At 46.2% G+C, this 12,400-nt stretch overlaps 1 protein-coding gene across 1 annotated transcript in view; it reads right to left on the bottom strand.

Moving 5' to 3' along the window:
• Positions 1–2,526: 2,526 nt before the first annotated feature.
• Positions 2,527–12,400, bottom strand: part of LOC146186497 (lipid droplet-associated hydrolase-like) — a 52,022-nt gene continuing 42,148 nt past the window's right edge. The window contains exons 2-4 of the mRNA XM_084607229.1: positions 8,390–8,530; positions 6,935–7,089; positions 2,527–6,411 (exon numbers count right to left, since the gene is read on the bottom strand). Of these exons, the coding sequence (XP_084463355.1) occupies positions 5,893–6,411; positions 6,935–7,089; positions 8,390–8,530 (815 nt within the window). The 3' untranslated portion in view covers positions 2,527–5,892. The remainder of the gene's footprint in view (positions 6,412–6,934; positions 7,090–8,389; positions 8,531–12,400) is intronic.

Here is a 12,400-nt window from a genome sequence, read left to right as displayed (position 1 = left end):
TGCGTATCGGTGCACCACTGCCTCCGTGTAGTGGCCCGAACGGGCCGCACCAGCCACGTCGACGTAGTAGATCCATGGTTTGGAGCCGTGTTTAGAGTGCAGCGCCTGCGCTCGAGCTAAGTGACGGCCTTTGTGGAAGTCCGGATTCATATTGCGTGGTAACAGAGTCCACCCACAGGTTGTGTCGACAGCCATCGGGGATACAGAGAGTTTCGTTCTCCAGAACACAAGGTGGTGCGATTTTGAGGCGCTGAAGCAGACGTTGTCCTGGCCCCGTCTACGCCAAGCGTGTATGGGCCTCCTGCAACTCCCGGAAGGTGCAAAGCACCCCCATAGCGCCGGTTTCACCTTCCAGGGACCTTGACAGATACTGCGCCTTTTCATATGAAAATAGCGCGAAAAATACGGGGACTAAGTTTGGTTTGTGGGGTTTAACTTCCCAAAACAACTCATGCTATGAGAGACGCCGTAGTGGAGGACTCCGGAAATTTCTACCACCTGGGGTTCTTTAACGTGCACTGACATCGCACAGCACCCGGACGCCTTGCTTTTCGCCTCGATCGAAGAGCTACCGCCGAGGCCGGGATTCGATCCCGCGTCCTTAGGAACAGTAGTCGAGCGCCGTAACCACTGCGCCACCCCGGCGGGGTATACGGGGACTAAGGAAGGACAACATAGGACGAACGCTGCCTCAACTAAAATTTTATTCGCCATTGTACCGCTTCTCGCATGTTCTGAAGAATGTGGCGAAGCGATATCAGGTAGCTGTGTTTATATCTGTTCCGATAAAATTAGCGCGCATAGGCCCATCCGTGCATCGCAATCTCGAAGCTCCGAACAGGGGCGGTCATGAAGAAGCCCATGTTGAATGCACCAAAAACGTCTTGTATCAGTTTGAACTCTCACGCGGTGCCAGCTACATAGGACAAACAGGACGATGTCTCAACACACGCCTTCAAGAGTACAGCAACAACGCCCGTAACAGAGACATGGATTCACCCGTCGCGGCCCACTGCCTCACGTGCAAGGGGTGCTCACCTTCGTTCGGATCAACAAAAAATACTGTATCACCACTTCGATAAGACAACGCGAGAGGTGGTTGAATCCTTTTACATCACAAAACATCGGGACACGTGCATCAGCAAACCGAACATATATCTAACCGACAGTGAGGTTGCATATCTGTACATAAGATGACAAGAGGTGGCCTACCTTTTCATATACATTTCATATTCGTTTTTTTTTTTTTTGTGCGCTTTCAGAATGAAGAATCATGCCTCTGACAGGTGGCATGGCCGGGCCCTGGTCGGCAGGTTGCGTGACCTCATAAGACAGCATGATATGACAAAGTGGCAGGACCTGCCAAAAGGATAAATGATTTGTAAAGGGAGTCGAACCCTCCGGGGTCCTTGGATCTCGAGTCAGACAAGCTACTACTGGACAACTTAGACACGCTTGTATACCATTCTAAACACACATAAGCCTATAAAGGAGTAAAGAGGGAGCAGCACGTTCTCTAGAGCACTCCCTTGTAGCAGCACGGCATTTTCTCCAAGCCCTGAGGTAGATTTTCAGCTTTCCCTTTCACAGCAGAAGCATACATATTCCTGAATAACGTTTGTTTTATATAATTAGCAATGAAATCCGACTTTAACTGCCCCATCAGAAGATGCTTTTATAGAGGGCATAGAAAAATAATTTATCATCTTTCTAATTGCTACAACTTCGCATATGTTGAAATGAGAATTGGCTTCCGCATTTCAAGTGATAAAAATCTGTACCGGTGCTCGAGAACCATGTCTTGGATTTAATAGGGAGCGCGCTAGAGAACAAGCTACTCCTTTTTTTACTCCCTTATAGACTTGTTCGTGTTTATTGTGTATATACGACTTGGTTAAGCCGAGATTTACATCAATGTCAACAGCCATTCATATAATGTGGTAGGTTGTGACATGACATTAATGAGTATGTACTAGATAATAGAAGCACAAACAAATTAAGGGAGTCACTGACTAAGCGAGTAGCGAAGTGCAATGCACTCTGTCGCGCCATAAACTGAACATTGTCCCACCCTTCCCTCTCCAATTTTTACTTGCGGAATTGGCCGGGGACGGCGACACTTCCTTTACATTTTTCTGGCCGTTTTAGATTATAAATAACCCGTTTTCAAGAAGCGTTAATTCTTGTCTTCATAATCCATGTAGTTGCTGTGCAGGCCAACTTGAAATTTCTATCAGTACCCTTTTACAATACATCGCTCTCAGCTGTCTCCAAAACAGTGACGATCCGTTCGAGGAACATGTTTAGAGTAAACCTTGACGCAGTAGCAGTCTTTACGGAGTTTCAAAAAGTTTGAGACTAGAAAATGCCTGGCTTTTTCGGCGCAAGTCGATAGAGCTTTCAAAGCGTTGCAGGAAAGGGACCCTAATGGAGGGAATTTTTGGGTAAGTAAGGCAAGAAACGTATTGCTCCAAAGTGCACCGTGGTGTCGGTACAGCGGTGGTAGGCAAGAAGATGCACACGAAGTAACAAGCTGCCATGGTAATTTTATTTGCTATGTACAAAGTAATCCACACTGCAGGAGACATGGTGAATGCATAGGCTATCACAGAAGCAGGTTTTTTTTTTTCTTTCTTTTTTTTTTCACCAAGAGCGTCTCCCTGAAACAGTAGTGACTCCAGAGTAAGCGGTATAGACAAAACGTGCTGCAATATTGGTCCCGATTCAATACTGATCGACGTCTACGTACAATTTTCGGTCCAGTTTCCGCCCTCATAACGACCCTCGCAGCCAGTCATATTTCGTTCTTAATGGACGTGACCTGTTCACATCATCAATTGAAATGAGCACTGGCACGTTACCGAAATGGATTTCCTTTTTCAGTGCTAACAGGTAGCAAGTGTTAAAATATTTTACGAAATTTTCAAAATCAAACATGATGCAAAAAATAAAAATGCCTTTATTGTAACAGCCAGTTTCAACTGAGAAGAGTTCGTCGTGACGTCATCACCAGGCGTTGAGGAAAATACACGTACAGATCTGTGGCGTGATAATGACGGGCCACCGATGTACACGCCGAGCTCTCAAGATAAGCGCTGTTCAACTCACAGACACGACGTTGCGCACTTCCCTCTGGTGCCCTTGTCACGATGTGCCTCAATTTTCCCGAACTCTTTTAATTTAAAATTTTCTCCTGGCTGTGTTAGCAAATATGAAAGCTGATCTTACTAAGCATAAAATAAAGCACTACACTTTCACGTCAGTTCTCATTTAATTATGCAGCATTGCACGCTTGCAGGCTATCAATTGCGGGCATTTGCTTTTGACGCCGACTCTCGATGTTAGCAATGACGGCGACGTTTTCTCACCTCTTCTTGAACTTCGTCCAAGAGAAATTACCTCTGCGTTCTGTGATGTCACCGCAGCACGATCAACACTGTTTTCTCGGAGCATCGTTAACTCGCGATATGTAATAGCTCGCTGCGTTTGGCGAACCTTTCGAAAACGCGACATAATTTGCATAATGCGGTTCCAGCCGCTGAAAGTTCCTGCAGCGAACTGCGCCACTCGTTTTACATCGCAGTAATACGGAAAGTTGAGCTAGTTGGTACATGATTGCAAATTACGAGCGCTGCGACGGAGAACAACAACGAGAGAGTAATGACAAGGACAGGCGCTACTATCAACTGAACGTTTATTCGAAGAACACAGAATAAATACTCGCAGAAGACAACCAAAGGCACATGCGCTTCACAGATTTTTCCTAGGTATCCAGATATAAAATCTCACAATCTTGGATGCTTACAGATGGTGAGCTCACGCACGTGTCACTGTTCTTATGGATGTGATATGACTCTGACAGTTCTCTAGTCATTTGATCTTTGTGTCTAAACTTAATCTTGGTTTTGGCCCTTCATTATAGAGACTGTCATTTGAATAACCCGAGTGGGTCAAATGTGCCTAGTAGGAAAAAATGCCTACCGCTTTTTAACAAAACCAAGATTAAGTTTAGACACAAAGATCAAATGACTAGAGAACTGTCAGAGTCATATCACATCCATAAGAACAGTGACACGTGCGTGAGCTCACCATCTGTAAGCATCCAAGATTGTGAGATTTTATATCTGGATACCTAGGAAAAATCTGGGAAGCGCATGTGCCTTTGGTTGTCTTCTGCGAGTATTTAATCTGTGTTCTTCGAATAAACGTTCAGTTGATAGTAGCGCCTGTCCTTGTCATTACTCTCTCGTTGTTGTTCTCCGTCGCAGCGCTCGTAATTTGCAATCGTTTTACATCACACTGCCATAAAAAACAACTGAGCAGGCACACTCTGCCTAACACTCACCTAAGCTACGAGCCGCGACATGCTGCTTTGCTTGTTCTTTTTTTTTCATTGACCCAGCTTTTCGGTCTTACCCACGAGAGCTAAAATGAAAGTGAGAGTCCCATTTGTCATAAAAGCGACATTTCACGCGTTTATGCAACGTCATGGGCTCTGGAAAGTCACGAAGGGACTGTTTTTGAAGCGACTGACCGCTTTGGTTTCTTAACATTGCACAAATTAAAATCCGTTTACAGAACGGCATTGCTTCAAATCGCCGTCGGGAACCCTTGTCACTTTCTCCTTTATATCGTCGCGAACTCATCGACGCAAAGAGAATGTATCATAGATGGAATGGTGCTCCGCCAACTCGCAACGTAGCATGCCTATAGACTTTAACAAGATGCTGCTCATCAAGGAACTGAATGCGCGCGCACAACAAACCGCTGAGGCGGGACTAGAATGCGTATAATGCGCAGATGAAGCGTGCCTACAACAATATAATCGCTGGCTTCTTTTGTGGTCCGCGCCTTCCGAAATTATCGCACATAAACAAATAGAACAATGAGTATGTTGGTTAGCGCCATGTAACGTAATAGTTTGAACACTCTGAACAGTGTGACATGATGTCTCCCGTGTCGTCAGCACCCTTACCTCAGCCAACTTAACAATAATGGCAAGTTCAAAACAGAGAAATACTCCTCTAAGCGTACATGCATTACCTCAGAGGTTGGCACTGTATGGGAACATGAATCTGCGACTTGCGCGGGGTTCCATGCTAGGCACCCGAGTCTGTATCACAATACTTGTGTACTAGTCAGAACGTTGTAGGAAACTAGCGTACAAGCGGCCAGAGTTTAAGGTTATTGGAAACATTCAAACGGCTAAGCTGCCAAGATAACCTCTAACGTCCCCTATATGTTAGGTATAGTATTTTCTGGTGAATCGTTCGTGGTCTAAGTTGAATACCGCTATGGCCAAGGACAGTTTCTGTCACAGGCAACATGCCTCAGTGGTTATAGGACGACCACAACTTCCTGAGCACTGCTCATAATGTTACAAGTTAAGAAGGCCTCACCCATCTCTCTTCTTCTTACCTTTCTTGTCTTCTTTCTCCGACATGTTTGCCACCTTAGATGAGTTAACGACCCCTACCTCTGAGTTTAACATTCAGAGTCTGCATTCCCTTAACGATTCAATTGGAGATTGCATGTCGGCGCGCAGATGTTTGATCGAAGAGGCAGAAAATCCCAGGATTCAAGCCGACAGCCCTTCAGTCGCGCGTGAAAGAGTTAAGTTCCCGATACACCTGCGCGAACGAAACACGGCACCTCTCATTCGATTTCCCCAGAAACACCCCATTCATTCACCAGAAGCTCTCTCAAAGATTGCTTATAGCGAGGCTCAAAAGAACAAAAAAAAAAAAAAAAAACGCCTTTGCCTGTACCACTGTTGTATAACAAGCCCTTTTCAAAATATACGGTGCTATAGTCACGGTACAGCCTGTCACACTCCCCAAAGCGTGTGAGAACAAACAAACAAAGCCACTGCATCCAGGACATCGGCCTCGGCTATCTGAGCAGCGTCTCGATCCACCCCCGGACCATGGACCCGACGTCGACGCCGCGGTCGAGAACGAAGGCGTGCCGGAAGCCCCGTTCGCAGAGGCGCACGTCAGCCTCGGGAAACGTCCTGCGCATGTCGTCGTAGTACTCGACCGGGCTCCAATGGTCGTTCTGGCCGTAGTACACGGTCAGCTTGTCCGCGTGCCGCGCGATGGTCTCGTTGTCTCTCTCGCGCACGTTCTGTATGATGTCGCGGGTGAAGACGAAGCAGGCCATGAGGCACTCGGGCCGGAAGTAGTTGACGGCGCCCCGCAGCGATGACCTGTGCGGTGTGGTACACGCTGTGGCCAGAAAGATGTACAAGCGGATGAGCAGGTTCTGCACGCCGCGTGGCAGCAGCCGTAGCGCGGACAGTGTGGCCACAGTGAGTGGCCTCAGGTACGTCACCAGCGGGTTGATGATGCTGACGCGCGGACATGCGCCCAAGCTCTGGATAGCTGGGAACAGCAGGAACGCCTTCCGCACCTGCGAATGGAGAACTCAGTGTACACACCCGTCATGCTGCTGGAGCTCCTCTATACGCGACTTCACCTGGGGCATTCCGCACTTAAATGCAGCCCCATAACACAGTCTGGCAACCGCAAGAATAAACTTTGCAATGACATATACAACGTTGTCTAAGCATCGCCTGCTCCTTGCATTTAGGCTTCGTGGTTAGCCCTAGGTGAAACTGGGGGAATCGTACTAGGAAGCATGTTTTATCACATATATGCTTGGTGACATGGCAATGACTTTCGGGTGTACCACTAAGTTGGCCAAAAAAGTCCATAAATTATTTAACTGGTCTTAGCATCTATAACACGAAGGCTTGCCTGATGAAACTTAAAACGTTTGGCAGCACTGGAAACTATAGTGGTTAAAATCCCGGTTTCGTGATGACACCAGTGGGATTTAAGCCAAGTATGTGCATGAGCTGAGGAATGATCATAGTGTGATTATCTCATCAAACAGTACATATGTCTCAATATGTACTCTTTTCGATACTAACGTTAAGTTCGGGTGCCCTCTTGAGGATCTCCAGCACCATGTGGCACCCGATGGAGTGGCCCACCAGGATAAGGGGAGCACCGCTTGGAATGTATTGTTTGATGAAGGAGAGCTTGTGGCCGATCTGGCCCTCGCATGAGTACAGCGTCGGGTGATCTGCGTGGAAAACGGAGACGAAATAAGCTGTCACAGAACCGTTCTGTATGCCGTAAGCTGACATGAACAGAGACCACTATGCATGGTTCCAGTGTCTGAACTCGAAAGTGTGGTGCTTACAAATTTCTTGCATCCCGGAACTTACACGTCTCAATCTTACGGGGATCACAGTCAGACAGGTGGAGGTTATATGCACGAAGTTTTTAGGGATCTAGATCTAGGTGAATGTGATAACTGCCGGGACAATTTTAAATCAGACAGGCCGCACACTGAGCGTTCACTGATCACCTTACTAATATGGCCTGGCCCAATAATGCCATTGAAAACCTCGCAAGTGCATTGTTTAATCAAACTCCACTACAAACTCCAATTCGAAACTTGGATAGTTATCATGTATACAATAATTTTACAAAAGTTCGATTAATGGATAATACTTGACCTCCATTGTACGATTCATCAGCAAAATGCAATGTCCTTGATATCTCTGAAATTATTGGAATACCTCAAGAATCGTCACTGTGCGCAGGCCGCTCGGCTATTCGACTGCGATGCTGCAGTAGAAACATCCGACAATCGTAAATCCTACATGCCAGTTTCACCGTCTTATCTATAATAGCGCACTGAGTGCGTAATTTCCTTAACTACAGATTACAGAGTAAAAGGGGACACCAGGCAGAAAACGTGGGTACACAAAAAGCGTATACAGCGCTGGCTCATTGACGCCTAGAACATTGCGTACCGTTTTCGTCTGTATGATGTCCTATTCGTGCTACAAACTAAAGGTACAAGATAACGACGTGTCAGAACGCCTGCAGTGGCACCCTCTGCGGTGGTTGCTCAATAGTTAGAGCACTCGGCTAGTGAGCGGAGGACCCGGGTTCAATCCCGGCCGTAGCGACTGCGTTTCGATGGAGGCGAAACGCGAGATGCACCCGTGTGCTGTGCGATGTCACGGCATGTTATAGATCTCCAGGTGATCTAAATTAATCGAGAGCCCGGTACTATACTGCGTCTCTCACAGCCTGAGACGCTTCGGAACATCCTCATAGGTCTGCACTGGCCAGCGTGATCTCTCTCTGGATATACTCGTCTACTGAGCACGGTTCAAGTATGCTCACAAACCATGCATGCAGAAATCACTGAAACGAAATGACCTGCACTGTACACCTATACGTTACACCAGGACTTAAAGGCATCGTTTGCATGAGCCGTTATTGTCTCATATATACTCGTATGATAACCAGTAGAAGGATTGCCAGGCAGTTGTTCATCACTACATTTTACTAGAAGCCACACCGACCTTCAACGTTGGGGATCTGCATAGGTTTCGGCGGAGCGACGTGGCCGGCGTGTGACACACCCCACACGATGACCTTGCCCTTGAGACCTTCGTAGATCTCCCGCATGAACTCCGTGTAGAACTCGATGGATCCAGGATTGCCTGAAAAGTTCATTTCGTCGGTCACTCTTCAACGCTTGTGCATGTCTTCGCTGTATGTGGCGAGGCGGATACACTATTTTGTATCTTACTCAGTTGTGCTACTATTGCTGTTGTCTGCTGTATTAGTTGTTATCCGTTGTGTTAGTGTATTAGTTGGGAACGCACTGGTAGGCAAAGCAAGTATTGCAACAAGTGACGTCATCAAGATGTAACAGGCACGAACTCCGGAAAACGCTCCCTTTCGACCCCGACAATCAAGAATTACAATTCACTCCTGCCTACTCTTTCAAAGATATCGTTCTTCACTACCATTATGGCCATAGTCTTTATCATCGTCCATGTAAAAGCCTCTCAAAGGCGGAGGAGCGGCTTCTGCTCTATCTTCACACTAATACTTATGTGCCCGGCAGCTATAAAACACTTTGACCCTTCTTTCTCGGGCAGCTGTCCGCACTGTGCGGAGAAGTCTTCAGACATCTACCACATGGTGAGGGCCCGCCCATGCAATCCTATCTCCCCTAACCCCAACCTCACCCGGGACGACTGGGAGGCTACCCTGCTTGGCTGCTCTGGCCTACAGGCCCAAAAGGCTTTTGTAAAGCGCGCCCGGGCAGCGGCCGACGCCACTGGGGTACAATACTATAGGGACTCCACCTAGTACTTGTGAGGACCAGCCCCTGAAGGGTTGATCCAATCAACCCTCATGCCTTTCTCCTCTTCCTCCTCCCAAAGTTCATGATTTTCGGACCTCATTTTATTTTCGCGCTAAGCTGCATTCCTCTAGCTCGAAAGCAACTCAGCTGAGTACTCAAGAACTTTAGGCTACTAGTCAGTTCTTCGTCCATCCGCTTTCATTGTGAACAAAGGGACCCGTACGGGCCCAGATACGCCAATATTTTACCTTTTTCTTTTTATTATTTTCGTGAGTGTTCGTTTTTCTTCTTTACCAAGCTATCCGGTCTTCCAAAAGCAATTGACTTTTTTCTCCTACGTCTAGTCCGCCAGTGTTTCTACAGACCACCACACAGGCGCATCCTTGAAGTACAGATCGTCAACACGCCTGCAAGAGCGTTCGAATGGTGCTCATTGGGCAACACGCTCGACATTGCCGATAACGTCTGGTTTGAGACCATTTGCATCTGGACAAGCTTGTCCACACTGATGCGAGTGCCACCGACCTTTCCGACCTGCCGCTTCTAAGCTGCCATCATCGGAGAAAGTAGCGCTTGGCCGCGGAACAAAAGCGGAGATAACTTGTCTGAATGCAAAGATAACGTTTTTGAGTGCACCAAATCTGAACCAGAAGTAACTTTTTACGCGTTAGCGTTAAAGGTCATGTTCAGCGGAAAACCTGACGTCGGCGTGACTGAAAAACGCTGATTGGACGAGAGGGGTCGTGACGTGGTCATTACGTGACTCGTAGTGAGGTCGCTTAAAATAACAAAAACGGGTATTCGAGTGGCGGAATCGAGCCTCACACCTGGTGCGTCAAAGGAGCCCCAAGCAATTCCGCAGTGACCCTTTAAAGCATTGCGCCCTGCTTTTAAATGAACTATGAAAGGATATTTTTTAAGGTCATACAAAGAGCAACAATGTCGTACAATGTCAAAAAGCAAGGCCATACAAGGGGAAGAGCAATCACTCGACACCGCTCAGCAAAAAAGAAAAAAAAAAGGAAAGAAATCAAGCTAGCGTCATTAATGCGTTATTAATAAGTGTTCCCCAAGCTGTCCGCGATCAAAAATGACCCTCCTCTTTTCCCCCTCAACTCAAGCCAAAGCGCAAGAAAACAAAGTAAACAGGTCGCGAATTCATCCCGTCGCCCGACAACTTGGAGGTGCTCAACGAGAAGGCTCGTTCAGATTGCCGACTTTACGTCAAATTACGTCACTTTACGAAGTTATTTGTAAATTATAGTCCAATCAGAAAGTTTAAGTACTCCCAAAGACTACACCTGCAAATTTATTGCTTAGGAATATGACCATAGCGAAGTCTTTTCATGGTTTTTCTCGAAGTCCAAGGTGTCCCCCAAGCATTCGTCGCCGTTCTGCTAGCCTGTTATTGTTCTAAATGCACCGCGTTTGCTCCCGGAAGAGAGGTCGACAGGCCGATATCGTCAATGAGAGCTGAACCATAGGAACGTTGTCTCACGATGTGTTGACGTCATTGAATAAGCTGAACAGCGTGAGGGATTGGATGTAAGCGGGATCACTGCGATGAATTTTCTTGTTCAGAAAAGAAACAAAATAGCTCACAGAACACGTGGACATATGTATTGGCTTATTTCAAACCTGTACACTGTACTGAAACTGGAAAGTACCTAATATTTACAAAACAGTAATCAATCACAATATTCCGCCGACCTTTAGTCCCACAAAACGCAGTCTCATTCAAATTGCACTGAACTGGTGCAGCGTTGTTGTATTTTTTACACAAATTTTCAACAGAAGTTGTTTTTCAAAGCTGTCACTGATTTTTCAATCTTTCATCGCGAAGACATCGTCCACTACACTGTACACTCACCAACAAATAAGCCCTAGAGTGCAGGGCGCTATTATACCGTGCGAACACCGTGCACATTTGCTCGTAGTTCCGCAGTGTTTGCATGACAGTTTCTACGTCCGATATGGCCCACAGCAGTGGCTATGTGGGTATAGGTGCTCGACTACTGATCCCAAGGGCGCGAGATCGATTCTCGGTCACGGCGGCCACTTTTTCGATGGAGGCAAAAAGCAGGTACCTGTGGCTGTGTAATTTGCGATATCAGTGCACATTAACAAATCCAAGGCGGACGAAATTTTTGGAGCCCTTCACTTCAACGTCTTTCGTAGCCTAAGTTGCTTTGAAAAGCTAAGCCCTAAAAACGGAAGTGCTGTGAAAAGGCACTGTAGGTAGAGTCGCCAGAAACCTGAAAAAAAAAAAATGGTGAAGGCGTGTTTTGTTTGTAACATCAAAGGTGTCTTCTCGTGCGGAAGCATAGAAAGGCAGGTTGAACTCTTCGGTCAAACGATACTGGAGGTCCTGAATCCTGACGTCATTCTTTACTAGACGACCATTTGGCATTAAATCGAAGAATTGGAACCGATACCAGCAGAAGCTATCGTCACAGACGCTTCGCACCTGCAACCGTTTCTGCACCGAAGTAATTGATAACTGGTAATGAATTACCAAAAAAGAAATAATTGAATTACTCGAAACGTTTGTTTGAAAAAAGTAATCGATTATATTACAAAATCACTCAAACGTGCATCGAATTACAAGTATTCAACGACGTACACCTCTGGAACTTTATTTAAACTGCGTTATATGAATGTCTTCCCTCATAATACGCTGGCAGAATGGTGAAGCGAATGCAGCGCATCCAGGCTCCTGCACGAAAAAAAAAAAGTTACAGGGGTGCGCTTGAGGTTCTTTACATGCGGAAATGCGAAATCATTGCGAGTTCCGTGCCTGATGCCGTTAAGCGCTCGTTCTGCATTTCGTCGCTTTTCCGACGTCTTCAACTTTGCTGTTACTTTACTTGCTTGCTTGCTTACTTTACTTACTTATCAGCTATATTTTGTTATCTTTTCATTTTTAAATCTTATCTTTCCTTTTCTTACTCACTTGCTTCACTTATTTTACTTTACATTTGTCAGTCCCATACATCTTATTTCATTATCATCACCATATCATTACCTATCACTGCCACAATACCCTCATCAACTATCAATATCTTATCAGTAACTATCTATCGAATCTGATGACGTCATGTGATTACCGTTGACCCACGCCACCGATGAGTCAAGAAATTATTTTGAAGTAAAAGTCCAGTTGCACCTTGCAGACCAGTAAAGCTTTTTCTGAAGGTAGTCCTATCAGCATATAAGG

This window comes from Amblyomma maculatum, chromosome 6 (genome assembly GCF_055883805.1).
Source record: "Amblyomma maculatum isolate TAMU_Amacu chromosome 6, ASM5588380v1, whole genome shotgun sequence".
Classification (NCBI taxonomy): domain Eukaryota; kingdom Metazoa; phylum Arthropoda; class Arachnida; order Ixodida; family Ixodidae; genus Amblyomma; species Amblyomma maculatum.
This window is presented reverse-complemented; position numbering and strand designations above follow the sequence as displayed.